Raw genomic sequence first — 20,807 nt, forward strand, 5'->3', positions numbered from 1 at the left:
GTGTGGCTCACAGAGGTAAAAATCATGAAAGTTTGGGTCCCCAAAGGTAGGAGTTTTTAATCTCTTAAACTAGTCTCAAACTGAGTCCCCAGAATTACCCTTTAAGTGTTCCTGCCAGTGGCTGGCCCTAGCTGTGGCTTCTGCTCTGGTAAGCTGCCATTTTATGCATTTGTCTGTCTTTCCAGTTTGGGGGGCAGCGGTTTGCCCAGTGTCTTCAATTCTCTAATGGATCTAAGAAGAGTTGTTGATTTTCATTTTGGTCATCATCTGGCTGGGGCAGGGGTGGGAATGGAAGGGAGGATGGGAGTATGATTTCCAAGCTCTTTACATGTTGGACCGGAAACCAGAAGTCCCCAGTACTGTACTTGTTAAACAGAGACTTTTCATTCATTTGTTTTTTCTTTCTTTTCTTTATTTTAAAATATATTTCAAGAAATGGGCAACCAGGCCTATTTTACATTGTTTATTGATTAAAAAAAATATAAAATCTTGAAATAAATTAAGTAGCATTCATATTTTAAATTGCTACTTTTTATAAATGTACACAATTAAGTAAAAATGTATTATAATGGTTAGTAAACTGCTCACTGAATTAAATTTTAAAATAAGAAATATTTTGTGTAAAGACCAATCTATACTAAATTCCAGGCCATTTGCCAAGCTATACAAAAACACTAAAGCAACTAAATAAAACCAATGGGGATATCTGTCTAGGATACTAGAGTTTTTCCTCAATGCACTTATGAAAATAAAAAGAAAATATTCAAAGATATTATAGCTTTTGTGTGTTGTTTTTAAAAAACAGAACAAGATTTTCTTTATTGACTGTCAAATTATTTGCTTTTTGTGTTGCTCCTAATAAAGTTACATTTTTCATGTTTTGACTTTGCTAATGCTAAATCTATATTACTTCTTGTTCATTTCTGATCCATATTATACACCAATCCTTCAAAGGAAGACTTCCTTCACAAAAATGTCACCTGTCAGTCCACAATGGCCTCTTCTTTGAGTTCCTATTGTTGCCATTAATTTGATACTTATTGCTTTGTAATTACTATTTAAGAAGACACTTTAAAATACCTATGTCGGGCTTCCCTGGTGGCGTAGTGGTTGAGAGTCCGCCTGCCGATGCAGGGGACACAGGTTCGTGCCCCGGTCTGGGAGGGTCCCACATGCTACGGAGCGGCTGGGCCCGTGAGTCATGGTCGCTGAGCCTGCGCGTCCGGAGCCTGTGCTCCACAACGGGAGAGGCCACAGCAGTGAGAGACCCGTGTACCGCAAACCAAACCAAAACAAAACAAAAACCTATGTCTAGCTCCTGAAATATAAAGTTCTTGATATTTGAAATATAAAGTAACAACGTCTTGATATTTTTGCACATTCATAGCACCTGGCAAAGTGTCATGTTCAGTTATCCAGGCAAATAAGGAGAAGGATATCAAATTTTTACGAAGTCTTATAGGTAATGATATGGAATCCTAGTCTTTTCTTAAGACTCCACACACTAGACACCTAAGTCTTATAGAAGGGGCCTGTGAATAGTGAAGTCAGTCATCTTCCAGAAAGTTACTAGTCTTCTAAAAATCTTTCAGTGGCTTATCATCTTATTTTTTCTTGTTTTTACTCTCCAAATAAATTACAGACTTTTTGAGGATGATGAATATATTTTATACTTTTTTTAAAAAATGTTTTTTGGCTGCTTTGAGTATTTTTTTTTTTTTTTTTGTGGTACCCGGGCCTCTCACTCTTGTGGCCTCTCCCGTTGCGGAACACAGGCTCCGGATGCGCAGGTTCAGCGGCCATGGCTCACGGGCCCAGCCACTCTGCGGCATGTGGGATCTTCCCGGACCAGGGCTTGAACCCGTGTCCCCTGCATTGGCAGGCGGATTCTTAACCACTGTGCCACCAGGGAAGCCCGGCACTACAGTTTCTTATTTTCTTTCTTTTGGTTTTCCAGAATATGACTGTGACCCACTTGCATCTGTGTAGATGGGATTTCTAATTGCTGAATAGCTGAATAATTTGTAAACTTCCTTACAGTTTCTCAAACTCTCTGTATTTCTTGTAATTAATTAATTCAATTTACAATTAAATGAAGAGGATGTATCAGTACTGCTTAGAGCTATTCCATATTTTCCCTCCTTCCCTTTCTCTCTTTCATTGCAGTGAAAAAAAAAATCATTATTCGCAATGCCCTCATCTTTATTTCTGTGGACTTGACTATTCCTGTGAGGTCTTTACTAGGTGTGAGGTAAGGAAAGGGAATGATTCTTCTTGCAAGAATTCATTCTTTCAGATAAGAAGAATGTCATGGATAATCCAGCAGGGCATAACAACTCTTTCCATTATCTTGTTATGAATTATGATTTCTGACACAAAAATATGCCTGAATAAGTACTGCTCAAGCTAAAATTTTTGGGTATGAGAATTTAAAACGTGATGAGTAATTAAAATAAAATGACTCAAGACTAAAAAAATTCTTTTACGGATATATACTATACTTTGAAGATAATTTCAGAAAATATGCAGGTGAGAAATGAACATAAAGAATAAAATGTGTTTTGACACTGGAAGATGCAATTGACAATTACTGATTAAAATGGAGAAACCTGAAAGGTTAAAATTATAGAAAGACAATGTGCTTATATGTTACAACAAATCATTTTTTCTCAATAATCTAATGTTTACCATCAATATGAATTTTGTCATACCTAATCCAAATGCTTTTTTGCCCTTTCATATCAGTCTACCATACATTTTAACTGCTCTTATATTTGAAGCATATGATGAAGAGTGCACAGTAGTTAAAGGTTACTTATGCTTTTCTCAGATATGTTAACAAATAGTAACATTAGAGGACTAAAGGGAAATGATTTTATAACAGCAGGGCCAAATAAGCAATTTAAGAGGTAAAAAACAATTCTTGGTCTAATAGTGTTATTATTTAGAAATGACCAACAACTCCCTAATCCATACAATTTGGCTTACATGCTCCTATCTACTAAGTTCTTATTAAATATTATTTAGGAAATTCGGGTACTTATTGCAGGTCTCTGGCTAATTTACAAGAGTAGTAAATGGTTATTTAGGAAATTAATGACTCCTCTGTAATATAACTGTCTAATAACATTTGGCTATTCACGTTTTGCTAGGAAGTGGAGTAAGACCACAGAGTATTTGGTAACAATAAGATCTGTCTACAAGCAGAATGAAATTTTACCATTTGCAACAACATGGATGGACTTTGAGCATATTATGCTTAGTGAAGTAAGTCAGACAGAGAAAGACAAATACTGTCTGTTTTTACATATATGGAATCTAAAAAATAAAACAAACAAGTGAATACAACAAAATAGAAACAGACTCATAGATAGAGAACAAACTAGCGGTTACCAGAGGGAAGAGTGGTGGTGAGAGAGGCAAGATAGGGGATGGGAATTAAGAGTTAAAAACTACTAGGTATAAAATAAATAAGATACAAGAATATAATGTTCAGCACAGGAAATGTAAGCAATATTTTATAATGACTTTAAATGGAATATAATCTATAAAAATATTGACTCATTACATTGTACACCTGAAATTAATATAACACTATAAGTCAACTATACTTCAATTAAAAAAAATTAGGACTAGCTAGATGAACAGACATGGAAAGATTTACACAATATACATTATATGAAAAATAAAGAGGGAGGCAACTCTTTAAAAAATTGATTTACTGTTATGATAATAAAGAAATTTTCCCCATTTTAAACCATCAGTGCATTCCCGAGGTAATCACCTACTTGATGGTCTTAAGTAAGCAATTCTTTCAAAATACAGATGAATTTAAATTGTTAGTATTTTAGATAGCAGTTTTGATTGATAATTCACCAGTCAGCTAAGTTTTTGCTTTTGGGTATAATGGCTTTGTATACTAGCCATAAAATTATACTAGCTTTATGAAGTTATACTAGCTTCATAAAATGAAATAGGTAACTTCATCTTTTTTCCCCCTGCATTCCGAAACATCTAATCTAGAACTAAAATTATGTGCATCTTGAAAGTCTCAGAGAGTTAACTGATAAAAAATAAAACCCGCTGGTCCTGGAATCTTTTATACACAGTTTAATATATATATGAATTAAAATGTAAATAAGTAATTTGTTCAAATCAACTATATCCAGATTTATTTTAAGTTTCCTTGACTGACAGTGGTACATTAACATATTTGACTATACAGCTGACCCTTGCATAACACAGGTTTGAACTGCACAGTTCCACTCATATGCAGATTTTTCTCAATAGTAAATACTACAGTACTATACAATTCACACTTGGTTGAACTGGAGGATACAGAGGAATGAGGGCCAACTATAAGTTATAGGCAGATTTTTAACTACACAGAGGGTTGGCGCACCTAACCTCCCATGTTGTTCAAGGGTAAACTGTAATTGAGTCTGTAAATTTCTCCTTGAATTTTTCAGTTTTTGTTTCATGGAATGTTTCTGTGCTGATGCAGTAGCATGATGACAGTATTAAATGTGTACAGTTAGCTTAAAAGGAAATGCACTCTGGTATGTTATGTTATGCCATTATATAAAATGAAAATGGCTATATAATGAGTTCTTCCCTTTTTTTAGTTCATTTAACAATGGAGAGTAACAGTAACTCTGTTTACACGTACTTCTTCATGGTTAGGACTCTAGCACTCTCAAAGAAGCATATGAATTGTTAGGATTCCTTTTCCTCCTTAGAGAACTGAAATGTTCACAGTTGTATTTATGGTGATTTGGATCGTATCTCAGCCAGCTAGCCATCTGTCAAGATCAGACATCCTTTGCTTAGTCTTATTTCCCTTTTGTCTTGATTGATTGCATTTCCCTTTATTCAAACGTAAAACAAGATTTTTCTTTATAATCATATATCAAAACATATGATTACATAATATTATATAAATCTGTATAATATTCCACATATGGAAAAACTAGGATTTTCTAGTTTCCAATTCCACATATGAAAAAGCTAGGATTAATCTAGGAGTAGATTGGAGTCCTAATTTTTACTTCTTCTAAGATGAGCTCTGTTAACTAATTTACTATTTCATACTTTGATCAAGATAACTGAAGTAAATGCTCCCAATCTCTCTGTTACTTCAACTGAAAAATAAGGATAATTATGTGGCTCCATACAACAGGAATATATGAAGAATTTAATGTTAATAGATTTGTCATGAGGACATTTTGTAATCTACTGATGTAAGTATACAGAAAGACAACGTATAATATAAAAAGTGAAGATTTTATAAAGAATGTGAAAACACGATGATAATTTTTGTCATCCAGTTTACTTCGTTAATATATTGATTAAAGGTGCTATTATGCATATCAAGTCTTACCTGAACCATTTTTCAGATATCCATTTGCATCTACAGTTGTATACATGATATAAGGTCCAGGCTGATTCACTCCAAAGGGCTGCAGTAACAAAGAAATAGTTAAGCCTTGGAAAGTAAGTGCATCATTTGAAGTTTCTGGCAAATCTATTACAAAAAGTAAACACTCCTCCATAAAATTCTTACATAGATGGCAGTTACTTAGAGAACATGTTCATAAATAGATAACCAGTGTTATCTATTAAAAACACTCTGTATTAGTAGAAAATTCTTAACACTTTAAATGATTTGATAGTTGTATTTATATAGTTCATTAATTTTATTAGATATTTCTAAGATCTAATCACGTCTTTTCTTTATTACATAAGGATGAGTATTTTAGGCAAAATTTTCTTTACTACTTTTGGTCCCACCTGGAATAGTTTTATTATGACATTTCTGTTGAACATAGCATTGCTTTTCCCTTCTGGAACAGACTGGGCATAGTTTACATTTTCTCAATAAATAAAATTTCTCAAAAATATATAAAATCCATCCATAATAATCATAATAGAATAAAAAATATTGCTGAGTAGTTCCAAAACATTTTTATCTCCTGCACTAGACTTAGAGAATACATTATTTTCCACTCAAGGAAAACATCACTGGCAGAGCCTAGTTACAATGGTGAGGTTTATCTCCAACTTGTGTATTGTTCCCTATTTCTGGAACATTCCTCACACCTTGATACAATTATTTATTCCCTTTAGAAATCAAAGTTAATTAAATGGGGTACAAAGAAACCAATGTCTGCAATGGGTATCCTAAGAAGAGATGAGAAAATGATCAAGAAATGCTTTGAACACTTTGCAGAATTAAAAATTCTACTGTGCTTCCCAATAAAGTAGGGAAAAGTTAATAAAGAAGTTTAGATAGTTTAATTATGCACTACAAATGATTTTCCTTCAAGATGACAGGCAAGAAATTATTAATTTCATTGATTCTACAATAACCTGATTGATATTTTAAGAACTTTAGAAATCCATTTGTTTCAATGACCATGAGAAAACAGGTTGCTACAAGAATAGAATTACTCATAAGACATTACTAATTGAATAAGTTTCATAATAGACTATCACACAAAAAATAAAAGCAAACTTGTTAATGAAGTACTTTTATGTAGAAAGAAGAATATTATGCTTTGTACAACATACTACTTCCATGAAAGAATTACCAAAATTCTATACCTATATTGCTGTTTGTAGATAGGCAAAAGAAAGCATTTTTCTTTAGATATGCATGTTTTTAAAAAAATTAAAGTATAATTGAAAAAGTGAAGTATATTGTGTTAGTTTCAGGAGTACAGCATAGTAATTCAGTTATTTTTTCCCATATATTCCTTTAAAGGTTATTAAAAACAAGATATTGAATAAAATTCCCTGCTTCCTCTCTCCTCTGGTAACCTTAAGTTTGTTTTCTATGCCTATGAATCTGTTTCTGTTTTTTATATAGATTCATTTGTATTATTTTTTAGATTCCACATAGAAATGATATCTTGTCTTTCTCTGTCTGACTTACTTCACTAAGTATAATATTCTCTAGGACCATCCATGTTACTGTAAATGGCAATATTTCGCTCTTTCTTATTGCTGAGTAATATTCCATTGTATGTATATACACCACATCTTCTTAAGCCAATTGTCTGTTGATTGGGTTATTTATTGTACATGTTTTGGCTATTGTAAATTGTACTGCTATGAACATTGGGGTACATGTATCTTTTTGAATTAAAGTTTTCATTTTTTCCAGATATATACCCAGGAGTGGAATTGCTGGATCATATGGTAGTTCTATTTTTAGTTTTTTAAGGACCCTCCATATTGTTTTCCACAGTGTCTGCACCAATTTACATTCCCACCAACAGTGTAGGAGGGTTCCCTCTTCTCCACACCCTCTCCAGCATATACTATTTGTAGACTTTTTGATGATGGTCATTTTGACTGGTGTGAGGTGATACCTCATTGTAGTTCTGATTTGTATTTCTCTAATAATTAGTGATGTTGAGCATCTTTTCACGAGCCTGTTGGCCACCTGTAGGTCTTCTTTGGAGAAATGACTACTTAGGTCTTCTGCTCATTTTTTTTTTTTTTTTTTTTTGCGGTACGTGGGCCTCTCACTGTTGTGGCCTCTCCCACTGCGGAGCACAGGCTCTGGACGCGCAGGCTCAGCGGCCATGGCTCACGGGCCCAGCCGCTCTGCAGCATGTGGGATCTTCCCGGACCGGGGCACGAACCCTTGTCCCCTGCATCGGCAGGCGGACTCTCAACCACTGCGCCACCAGGGAAGCCCTGCTCATTTTTAAATTGGGTTGTTTTTTTGCTACTGAGCTGTATGAGCTGTTTGTATATTTTGGAAATTAAGTCCTGGTTGGTCACATCATTTGCAAATATTTTCTCCCATTATATAGGTTGTCTTTTTATTTTGTTGATGGTTTCCTTTGCTGTGCAAAAGCTTTTAAGTTTGATTAGTTTCCATTTATTTTTCTTTTTATTTCTTTTGCTTTGAGAGACTGATCTAAGAAAATGTTGCTATGATTTATGCCAAAGAATGTTTTGCCTATGTTCTTTTCTGGCTTTATGGTGTCATATCTTATATTTAAGTCTTTAAGCCATTTTGAGTTTATTTTTGTGTATGGTTTGAGGAGTGTTGTAATTGATTTGTATGCAGCTGTTCAGCTTTCTCAACATCACTTGTTGAAGAGACTGTCTTTTCTCTACTGTATACATATATATATATTTTCATGTTGCTTCTGAAATCTCCAGTTGTTTAATTTTTATATAGAATCTAGGTCTCTTAGATCCATAAAATCTATAGGCAAGAAGGCTACAGGGAATTACCATAAATTAGCTGGGCTAATGGAATAAATAAAAGGAAAGTTTTCATCTAATTATCTGGACAACATAGATAGTGTTAAGCTAACTGTCTAATCTTATGGCTCTAACACTTGTTAATTAGCATAACTGCTTGAATTATCTCCCTTAATAAATTTAATTTTTAGTGAAATTGACCCTAAACCACTCCTTTTGGAGGATAAAATAGAGTTGGTGTGGAAGTCTAAATAAATTTTATACTTTTCATTTTTTTATTCAGTTATCCTATTTTACGAGCAAGTGGAATTTCTAAGTCTTTCTGTGAATTTAGTCTCTTCTGATGTCATGATCAAATATCATCAAAATGCAGTGTCCCAGCTAGAGAAGTGAGGATTGTGTTCAGGCACTGAATATTGGTAGAGCATTAAGTGAAGAATTCACTGTGCATTTATAGCATTTACCAGGTCTCAATGAACTGTCTTTAGTATTACCCTGATCTCAGTGAATATGCTGAGAATTTTAGATTCCTAGAAACAATCATAATAATAGCCAAAGTTTATTGAACATCTACAGTATGCCAGATACAGTAGTAACAACTTTATATGCATTGGCGCAACAGTCTGTTTTATCCATTTTCGAGATGAGAAAAATGAGGGCTTTGCACAGGGCCCCATGTCTAGTAAGTAGCAGTCAGGAATCAAACGTAGGTAGTCTGGCTTCAGGGTCCACACTCTTAAACATCATGCTGTACTGACAGGCACTGATAATAAAACTGGAACCAAGCACTTTTTGAAATGAATATATGGCATTTTCACAAAAACATGAAGCTGTATTTATAATTCTTCAGGATGCTGGCAGTTCAACCTGTGTAGCATTTAAAAGCCCTTTAAAATAACAACTTTATAATTTGGTCTTTCCCACAAATTGAACACTATTATCACTGCCCCCCAAAACACACCTTTCCTGTATTTTTGGGATTCTTTGACCTTCAAAGTAGGATATGCTCTCTTGGTTCCCTTGCATGTGAATAATTGCTGCAGGTGATAGGACAACCTGGGTGGCTTTTAAGCTACATATGAATAAATTTTGAATGGGACGCTCTCTCAAAGGGATTTTTCTTATAGAATCCAAGGCAATTGGATTGTAGCCCAAGGCAATCCCTGCAGGGGTTGGTTCGAATTTCCCATGCTTGCTGATCCTGCATATACATCTCACAGAAAACTGTGCGATGCTAAATTTTAGCTCCTTTGGCTTCTGTGACTTAGAGTAAAGTAGTTTTCCATGCTGGTACTTCTTCCTGGGGTAGTGTGTATGTTCAGTAAAGAGTCCTGTTGGAAGAATTTGTGTTGGGCCGTTACTTTCCTTGCTTCAGATGGGATGGAGGACTCCCACAGCACACGCACTCCCTGAAGCCAATGGACTGGTGGGAGCTTCAGGAAGCAAAAAAAAAGCCCACCCAGTTTCTGGGGTGGGGTGGGAGCCTGGATTCATTTATTAATCAGGAGTTCTTGAGACAGGATGGACCGTAACCCATTGTTGTCCCCAGGAAAGAGTCTTTAAGAACTGCTCACTTTGGACTGTTCTTTAGAGATACTCAACACAGGTCTTAATTGATATGAAACCTCTCTGTGATTCCTCCTCTGTCCGGTTGTCACTCTGAGATGACAGAACCTGAACATTCTCAAATTTATTAGCACAAACTTACAGCACGCTGTAGAATGAGAGAGAGAGAGGTGAAGAAGAGGAAAAGGAGGAAGGCGGAGGGGGCGTGGGAGGAGGAGGAGGAGGAGAAAGGGGAAGAGGAAGAAGAAAAGGGGGGGAGGGGAGAGAGAGGCGTTAAATCAGGAGCACACCCATCACATGCAGACAGGATGCAGTGGAGGCAGCAGGCTTGCGGCTGTCAGTGATTGGTCAGGTTCTTGCAGTCCAGGAATATTCTGGTTTTCTTTCTTCCTCTCTTCACCTGCGTCTGATAAGTTTAGAAGCTGAGGAGGGAGGCAAAGGCTATTGTACTAGCTTTTGGTCCCTCCAGCTTCCATTGTATATTCTTGCCTCCTCTGTAGTAGATTAACTGACCATAGGTGGGTGGGTTCATTTCTGGACTCTCTATTCCATTCCATTAATCTGTGTGTCTGTTTTTGTGCCAATACCAGGTTGTTTTGATTATTTTAGCTTTGTAGTATGGTCTGAAGTCTGGGGAGTTATACCTCCAGATTTATTGTCCTTTCTCAGGATTGCTTTGGCAATTCTGGGTCTTTTGAGCTTCCATATAAATTTTAGGATTATTTGTCCTAGTTCTGTGAAAAATGTCATGGGTATTTTGATAGGGATCACATTAAATCTGCAGATTGCTTTGGACAGTATGGCTGTCTTAACAATATTAATTCTTCCAATCCAAGAGCATGGGATATCTATCCATTTGTTTGAATCATCTTCAGTTTCTTTATCAGTGTTCTATAGTTTTCAGCATATAGGTTTTTCACCACCTTGGTTAAGTTTATTCCTAAATATTTTATTTTTTTGAGGTAATTTTATTTTATTTATTTTTTTGCCGTACGTGGGCCTCTCCCTGCTGTGGCCTCTCCCGCTGCGGAGCACAGGCTCTGGACGCACAGGCTCAATGGCCATGGCTCACGGGCCCAGCCGCTCTGAGGCATGTGGGATCCTCCTGGACCGGGGCACGAACCCACGTCCCCTGCACCGGCAGGAGGACTCCCAACCACTGCGACACCAGGGAAGCCCTTGATGTAATTTTAAATGGGATTTTTTTTAAACTTTCTCTTTCTGATATTTCATTATTAGTATAAAGAAATGCAACAGATTTCTATATATTAATCCTGTATCCTGCTAACTTGCTGAATTCATTCATTTGTTCTAACAGTTTTTCTGTGGAGACACTAGGGTTCTCTACATAGAGTATAATGTCCTCTCAAATAGTGACAGTTTTACCTCTTCCCTTCCAATGTGGATAGCTTTTATTTCTTTTTCCTGTCTGATTGCTATGGCTTGGACTTCTAATACTATGTTGAATAGAAGTGGTGAGAGTGGGCATCCATGTTTTGTTCCTGAATTTAGTGGGAAGGCTTTTAACTTTTCACCACTGAGTATTATGCTGGCTCTGGGTTTGTGATAGATGGCTTTTACTATGTTGAAATACATTCCCTCCCACTTTGGTGAGAGTTTTTATCATGAATGGATTTTCAATTTTGTCAGATGCTTTTTCTGCCTCTATTGAGATGATCATATATGTGGTTTCTGTCTTTCCTTTTATTAATGTGGTGGACCACACTGATTGATTTGTGTATGTTGAATCATCCTTGTGACCCTGGAATGAATCAAACTTGATAATGGTGTATGATCCTTTTTCTGTATTGTTGGATTTGGTTTGCTAATATTTTGCTGACGATTTTTGCATATATATTCATTAAAGATATTGGCCTGTAATTTTCTTTTTTGTAATGTCTTTGGTTTAGGAATCAGGGTGATGGTGACCTCACAGAATGAATTTCAGAGTGTTCCTTTCTCTTCAATTTTTGGAATAGTTTGAGGAGGATAGGTGTAAGTTCTTTGTATACTTGATAGAATTCCCCAGTGAAGCTGTCTGGTCCTGGACTTTTGTTTGCTGGGAGTTTTTTCTTTTAATTACAGAATCTATTCCACTTCCAGTGATTGGTCTGTTCAAATTATCTGTTTCTTCTTGAATCATTTTGGCAGGCTGTATGTTTCTGGAAACTTGTCCATTTTTTGGAAGGTTGTTCAACTTGTTGGCATATAACTGTTCATAGTATTCTTCTATGATTTTTAATATTTCTGTGCCCCAGTCTGTCTCTGCATAGCTAGACTGAATCTTTTCTCAGATATCACGCCAAGCTGTGGTGTGGAGTGAGTGGGGCTGGGGTGTTTGCCCCTTTCAGTTGGAAAGGGCAGCAAGGTGGCAGCCACCAGTGCAAAGCTCTCTCTGCCCTGATAGTTGGCAAGCCAGCACATGTGCAATCCTTGTGAGTAGAGTCTAGGCTTCTCCAGCCCTTTTGTCCATCTCAGCAGACTTCCTAGCAGGCAAGGGGGTTTGTCTCCTCCATGCAGGACCCCAGGACTGGAATGCTGAGATTGTGGCTCAACTAGCTTGCTCCTCAGGGCAAGGGTTGGTCTGTGTGGACCTTCTCTTCCTTACAGATCCCTCCCAGGGGTGAAGGTCCCAACCTAATGCCTTTTTTCCCCCATCCTACCCGGTTCCACAGAGATCTTTCTTGCAGCTTTGGTTTTCTAGGAGTTCTTCTGCTACTTTCCAGTTAGTTTCCTGTGGGAATTGTTCCACAGGTAGATGTAATTTTGATGTGTTTGTGGGGACAGGTGAGCTCCAAGTTCTACTCTGCTATCTTGATTCCTGCATATATATGCAGTTTTAAAGCAAATCACAGTTAACTTCTATTCAACTATCTTCTTCATGCAATTATTCTTTTTTCTTTATAAGTTTTATCATATACATAAATGTTAAAATATATTTGGTTATGCCTATTTTAAGTTTTTATGTAAATGGAATAATACTATATGTATCCTTCTGTGACTGTTTAAAAAATACATTAATTTGAGACTCATCCATGATTAAGGATGAGTAGCTGTAGTTCACTTTCATGGCTGTAAAGTCTTTCACTGTATGATTATAGCATAAATATTTTTCATTCTTTTGTTGATCAACGCTTGTTCCCACTTATTTTTTTGCCATGATAAACACCGCATTCTTATGTATGTCACCTGATGTACAAGTGCAAACATTTATCAGGGGTTATGGACCCAGAGGCAGAACTGTAAAGTCATATGATATATGTATCTTCAACTGTACCAGGTAGTGCCTATTCTTTTTCTTACTGAGGTGGTATTACCAGTTTATACTCCCACCAGCTGTAAGTTGCTTCACATGCTTAGCAACAAACACTACTAATGTGGTATACACTTCTTAAAATAAATTATTTCATCTCTCCTAGGTTTGTTTCTTTGTAATAGGGTATGCCTTTTAACACTTTAAATCTGTCTCATTGCAATGAGGCTTGGAGATAATACTTATGAGGCTATATTTATCACAGTGTTATAACCTCAAATTTATTTTATTACCCATAGTCTAGTCTATGTACTGGAAGATTGGTATCTTGGGCTATAAGTATTGTTTTTTATGAACCATCCCAATTATATTCTTGAATATTTTTTTCTAATTGACATTTGGAAAATTTCATACTCCTATTCATAGTATCTTATTTTACAGATTTATATAGGCTTTTCTCTTTTGTCCTATAGTCAATTAAAAACATCAGGTAAGCAAGTGTCTGTTATGAGTCCTAAAGCTGAAATTAACTTCTCACCATGCACCAGTCACTCTAATATTAAAAGACAAGGTCCAAAAATCCAGACTTGATTCCTCTACAAAGTGGTTCTCAAAATGGGGTGCAAAGACCCCTGGAGTCCAAAAATCCCATTGGTAAAAGGGTTGGTAATTAGCAGTGGCACTAAACTATGGTTATTCAGACTTGGGTATTAGCCAACATTCTCTTGAAAATGACAAATTGAACGTCACTTTTGGGATGATAATTGATAGTATTTGTTGCTACTGATAAAATTTGAGCTTATAAATGAAATTTGAGTTTTGGAAGCCTTGTATCCACCACCATGAGCCTGACATATTAAAACCTAAAAACTTTACTTATGGGATCAGCAGTGATATTAACAAATGTGATTTTAAAATAGTATGTGATGAAACGTGTTAAAATTGGGAAGATATGCATACCTCAGTAAACCAATATTTTCTAAATGGCCAATGCATGATGTTACGAAACCATGCATACATGAAAGATCATTTAAAGTACAAGACAGACCAATGGATTTTGAAGTAATAGAGTAGGGGAGAATCACTTCTAGATCTAGTAACGACCAAAAAAAGACTACATAAAAGAAATAAGAACACTGTCAAAAATTGTTAAATTTTTTTTTGCAAGACTCAAGGAGTATCTAAGAAAAACGACTGAATCTCAGTAAAACAGTGTTTATTGTTTTTTAATCTGCCCTATTCCCATAACCCCTCCCCAGCTCTGAAGTAGTCCTGAAGACCAATAGCTTTGCTACTAAGGGAGCTTTGAAAATGAACAGCTTAGCAGCAAAGGGAGGGGCGGATCTCCCTAATGTTCCATCCTCAGAGAATTATCACTATTTGACTTGTCTGGCAGTTCCCTGAAAAGCTACATTCTCAATATTTGTCTTTATTTGGCCAGACTGAGAGCTTGCTCAGTGTGAACAGCTCTATCAAACTGGAAGTTTATTAAAAACAGTCATTAGCAATTGTTTTTATTGATGCTGCCTGAGACAGTGATATCAATTTGGGCTAATAAGCGGTTGACCAAATCTTAAAAGGAAAAATGTGAATGAGATGTTCAAAGGGGACTTTGAAAAGCTCTGACATATTCCTGGAATGTGAATGAGATGTTCAAAGGGGACTTTGAAAACCTCTGACATATTCCTGGGATTCTAGAAGTGCACACATATGTGTAACCTGTTTTCAGACAAAAGAACTGAGAAGGACCTAATCTCTCAATCTTTTATTTAAGAAAAACTGTGTCCACTCACAGCTGACAATTAAAACTTACTGAATAAGGATTTCATGGTTATATACAATAAAGAATAAAGACTTCATAGTAATAATCCAGGAAACTCACTGGACAAACAGCAGCAATAACAACAAACTTAAGGGGGGGATTTTCAGGGTGAACACATTATTTATAATGTCCAGTTTTCAACAACAAAAAATTATGACACACACAAACAGGAAAGTATGTTTCATACAAAGAGAAAAAAAAAGCTGTCAATAGAAATTTCCCCCAAGGAAGCATAGGTGTTTGACTTACTAGGTAGAGACTTTAAATCAGCTATTATAACTATGTTCAAAGAAAGTAAAGGAAATCATGTAAAGAATTTAAGGAAATTATGAGAACAATATCTCACCAAAATAGAGTATCAATAAAGAGATATGTCATACACACAAAGAATCCCACACTAATTCTAGTGTACAATAACTGAAATAAAAAAATTCACTAGAGAGGCTCAATAGTAGATTTAAATTAGCAAAAGAAGGAATCAATAAAATTGAAGATATGTCAATTCAGATTATCCAGTGTGAGAAACAGAAAGTAAAATGAGAAACATAAAGAAAATGAACAGAGCCTCAGAGACCTGTGGGGCACCATCAAGAATATCAACAATAATAGGAGTCCCAGAGGAAAGGAGGGGAGGAGAGGCAGAAAGAATATGTGATGTGAAAATGTCTGAAACTGCCCAAATTTAATTAAATACATGAAACTGCACATCTAAAAGCTCAATGAACACCAAGTAGCATAAACTTGAAGAGATCCACACCAAGGTACATTATAGTCAAACTGTTGAAAGCCAAAGAGAGAATTTTAAATGCAACAAGAGATAAGCAACTTGTTATGTACAAGGGATCCTGAATAAGATTAAAGCTGATTTCTCATCAGAAACCCAGGAGTCCAGAAGACAGTGAGATGAATATTTAAAGTGTTGAAAGGAAAAGATAGTCAACCAAGAAATCTAAAAGGTAGCAAAATTATCCTTGAAGAATGAAGCAAAAATTAACACATTGTGAGAAAAAAACTGAGAAAGTTTATCATTAACACACCTAACTAACAGGAAATACTAAGGGAGTTCTTCTGGCTGAACTGAAAGTAGACAGGAACTCAAATCCACAGAAATAAATAAAAAGTACCAGTAAAGGTAACTATAGGTAAATTTACTAGATGCTATAAATGCATGTTTGTTTGCAGCTCTTTTCTCCTATCTAATTTAAAACACTACTGCATAAAGTAATAATGAAAAAACCATGTTGTTGGGCTCACAATGCATGAAGATGTAACATGTATGCAAATACAAGCACAAAGGGGGGGAGTAAACTGAGGCATATTGGAGCAAAGTCTGTTTATGCTACTGAAACTATGTTGGTATTAATATGAAGTATATTGTTTTCTAAGTTACAATGGAAACTATAATTCTGAGAGGAAACACTAAAAAAATAACTTCAAATATAGAGTACAAAAAACAAGGGAATTAAAATCAAATTCTAGAAAATATATAACACAAAAGAGAGCAGTAACGGTGGAACGGAGGAAGAAAAAAGACATAAGACATATAAGGAACAAAATAGCAAAATGGCAGAGATAAATCTACCTAATTAGTAATTATATTAAATGTAAATGGATTAAATAGTGCTACCAAAAGGCAGAGATTAGCAGAATAGATAGAAGAACATGATCCAAGTGTATGCTGTCTATAAAAGACACACTTTAAATTCAAAAACAACAAATAGGTCGAAAGTAAGAGCATGGAAAAGATATACCATGGAAATAGTAACCAAATGAGAGCTGGAGTAGCCATACTAATAATAGACACAAACAGACTTTAAGATAAAAATGTTAGCAGAGATAAAAAAGGACAGTTTCATCAATCTATCAAGAACACATAACAATTATAAACATAAATACACCTAATAACACAGGCCCGAAATACATAAGGAATTGATGGGTGAAACAGGTAATTCAACAATAATGGTTGTCGGATACTATTATAATTATTAATAATACAGCAGCGTCATTAATGGATAGACCAATGAAGCACAAAATCAACAAGGAAAAAGAAGACTTGAACAGCACTAGAAATCAACTAGATCTAGTAGACATGTATAGAACACTGTGCCCAACTTTAGTAGAATACATCTTCTCAAGCACACATGAAACATTCTCTAAGGGGAACCATATACGAGACCATAAAACAAGTCCTAATAAATGTAAAAGTACTGAAATTGTACAAAGTATGTTTTCTGATGACAATGGAATTAAATTAGAAACCAACAACAGAAAGAAATTTGAGAAATTCACAAACGTGTGGAAATTAAACAACAGGCTTCTAAATAACCAATGGGTAATGTGACAGAGTTGGAAATGTTCACTGATATAGTTTCAAATTCCACATTACAACTAACCTTTAAGTAACTGCCACTGTTGAGTTTTGGTATACTATCAGTTATCTGAACAGGATATGAAACATTCTCTTTTTCTACTATACAGTTGTGTAAGGTTAAATTTTTTTTTTTAATATTTCAACCAAAACAATAATAAACAATGCAAAAGGAGATATGAGAATCTTTTTTTTTTTTAATGACAGGTACTAAGGAGATTTGAAAAAAATACAAAGGAATGTTACTCTTCACTCATTTTGTATTTTGGAAAATAGTTATTTTTCCATAAAAATAACTTTAGTTTAGGTCAACATGTAATACGTCTATTGTTTTAAAATGATTTAATAAAAACATTTAAAGTTGTTTCAGTTTTTATTTCAAATAGAGTAATTAATACTGATAAACAAAACTCGCTTAAGAAAAACTATTTGGAGTCTTCAGAACAAGAAGTTTGAGAATTGCTACTCTGTATCATGTACATAATGAGTACTCTGCCTTTCCCAATGGAAATGATATGACTGATACATGTGCCTGTGTGTTTTGGTTTCTTAACCCTTATGTCATAGCATTAAACATGTTTCAGGATTTTTTTTTTCCCCTTAAATAGTGCCATTTACCTCCATATGAATGTTTAGTACAAAATGTAGTAAGTAGGGTTATACCTTCAGCAAGTGCAAAAACTTGGATAACTTTTCCTTTGTGTCTCTTCTAATACAGTAGAGATGCTAGGAGTATTGCTGTATCTTTTAATACCTTTTACATACCTAGGTTATATTAGTGGTGGTCCAAAGAATTTCAATTTTTATAAATTTATTATTTGGGAAGTGATTGTATCATTAAGGAATTTTCAATTTAAAAGGATTAGGGATTTCTGAAACAATTAATTCCTCTAGTTTAAGTATTTATACACATACCTTGAATTCCTTTATGAAAACCTGAAAAGCTAATATGCTGGGAATGCAAACTATGGGAATATCAATCAGCAATAATGACAACACATCTGTGAAAATTTCACGTAACTTCTTTCTTACTTCTCTGAATTCTTATAGATTGAATGTTTGTGCCTCCCCAAAATTAATACGTTGAAGCTCCAATCCCTAATGTGATGATATGTGGAAGGTAGTTAGGGTTAGAGTCATGAGGGCAGGGTCCTCATGATGGCACTAGTGTCCTGATAAGAAGAGACACCAGAGAACTTGCTCTCTCTCTCTGTCTCCCCCTGCGCACAAAGCTAGGACAGGCCATGTGAGCACACAGTGAGAAGAAGCAAGCCAGGAAGAGGGACTTCAACAGAACCTGACCATACTAGCACCCTGATCTCGTGATCTTGGACTTCCAGCTTCCAGAACTGTGAGAAAATAAATTCCGACTGTATTTTGTAAAGGCAGCTTGAGGTGATTAAAACAAAAATTTAAAGGCCTGTGAGTTATTCCAAATATTTCATGTCATGAGAATATTTTAGGTATTAGCTTTCCAAATTTTGAAACTAAGAATGTAGTTTTTAGAGTCAGAGAATCTGGGTTCAAATTTTTCCTCTTCCACTTATTTTCTGTATAACCTTGGGCAAATTATTTAACTTTCAGTTCCCTCAACTTAAATTAGGGATAATCATAGTACCTATCTCATCGGATTGAAGTAAAGATTGAGTAAATATGTGTAAAATAATTAGATCAGTGCCTGGCACACAGTAAGTGCTCAATATGTATGCACTATTATCTTTTTACTTTGGCCAAATAAATTAACGTCTTTTTTGGTAGTGATATCTCATTTTCAATTATGTTGAACTACGAGTGAATAAAATTATCTTGATCAAAACCAGAAACATTTATCAAGTTAACATTCATTTTCTTTAGTGTACTGTAGGATTCTAAAACTACAGGAATAATTTATTTGCAAGAATGTACGTTTGGATGAAATTCCACTTCTGAGTATATATAATTGCTGTGTAAGAAGACAAGGTTGTTAGCTTACAGTAATCCCTTTTCTAAAAGTCCAGTGCTGTGGTTTTCAGACTTTAGCATATATCAGAATCTCCTGGAGGGATTATTAAATTATAGATTCACTGGCTGCATCCCAAGGTGTTCCTATTTGGTAGGTCTTGGTGAGGCCTAGGAGTGTGCATTTCTTACAAGTTCCCAGGAGATGCACTGATGCTGGTGGTTTGGGGGCCCCTCTTTAAGAGCCATTGATCTATTGGGACTACACTTTGTATACTTTATAAAAATTGGCAGTTTATGAGAGCATTAAGTGTAACCTACACTTTTGTATACTGATTGGATTTTGACTGAATACAAGACAATAAAACCATTAATATAGTTGAGTGCATAAAAAACAATGTTTGAAACACTTCTCATTCTTTTCAGCTGCTTTTAGTGGTGCAGAAAATTGTTTCTCTAGTAGCCGTGCTCCTTTCTCAACCAGTACAAAGGCAAAGAAATTAAATGAGGGCTCACAGAATTGAAATTTCACAGAACTGAAAGCCAGTTAGAGAAAGATTTATATTGGGATCATTAAGAAGCTTTCTGAATTGTGTGATATAATCTGCAATGTTTACATTTATTTTAATTTATTTAGCTGTAAAAGGTATGATCTTAAAGTACTTATTGTGTAGCTGTTTCCTCATGACCCATACTATTATGACATCAGCATACTCATTTTTCATGCATAACTATAAAATAAAACAGCACGACCTTTTCCTCTTAAAGGCAAACTTTAGGCTATCTATTAGCTAGGTATAGTCAAGTGCAGAATCTTGCTGGAATGTGTGTGGGAGCAGAATTGCCTTGACAAGCAAAGAGGCACATGGAATACAGCAGAAAATATAGATATTTTAGCATTAAGTAACCTTTATTAAAATGTAGAAGCAAATTTTAATTTGCACGTGACAAATTCAGAGAGAGAGAATAACCATGGAGAGGAACAGTCTTACCTTCAACAACAGAGTATTTAAAATAAAAGATTCCTGTATTTTATGCAGTGTCACAAAAGATAGTTTAAAAATGATTTGGAGGGAACATCTCAGAAAAGGAAAATATCTGATTAGATGGATAATTAGGATGCTGGCTTAAAAAAGTTTAGGTGTACTGGTCAGAACACACAGCAAATCAGAGAAAGATGAGAGTAACTTGCTTTCTATTGTAGTTGTTATTCTAGCCCAGGAGTTGGCAAACTTTTTCTTTAAAAAGCCAGATAGTAAATATTATAGGCTTTGTGAGCCATAAGGTCTTGTGATGCAACTACTTAACTCTGATGTTGTAGCATGAAAGCAGCCATAGACAGTATATAAATAAATGAGTGTGGTTATGTTCCACTAACATTTTATTCACAAAAACAGGCAGCAAGCTGGATTTGGTCCACTGGATGGAATTTCTCACCCTGTTCCATCCAATAGGAGAAGTAATAACGCAGAAATTACAAACTTCTAAGAAGTAGTTTGCCTGGTATAGACATCACTCTAACAGGAGGTTACATGCCAATCCTATGTTTTAAGGTTTATAAATGTTTTTCTATACATGGGGTAAGGAAAAGGTACTTAATATACACGGTCATACTTTTAATGATATACAAAATAAGC

General features: G+C 35.2%; 1 protein-coding gene across 1 annotated transcript in view; it reads right to left on the reverse strand.

Annotated features, from left to right (window-relative positions):
- The window catches only part of ITFG1 (integrin alpha FG-GAP repeat containing 1), a 241,383-nt gene that overhangs the window by 27,073 nt on the left and 193,503 nt on the right, over positions 1–20,807 (reverse strand). The window contains exon 14 of the mRNA XM_065898764.1: positions 5,381–5,459. Within this exon, the coding sequence (XP_065754836.1) occupies positions 5,381–5,459 (79 nt within the window). The remainder of the gene's footprint in view (positions 1–5,380; positions 5,460–20,807) is intronic.

This window comes from Phocoena phocoena, chromosome 20 (assembly GCF_963924675.1).
Source record: "Phocoena phocoena chromosome 20, mPhoPho1.1, whole genome shotgun sequence".
In the NCBI taxonomy this organism is placed as follows: Eukaryota; Metazoa; Chordata; class Mammalia; order Artiodactyla; family Phocoenidae; genus Phocoena; species Phocoena phocoena.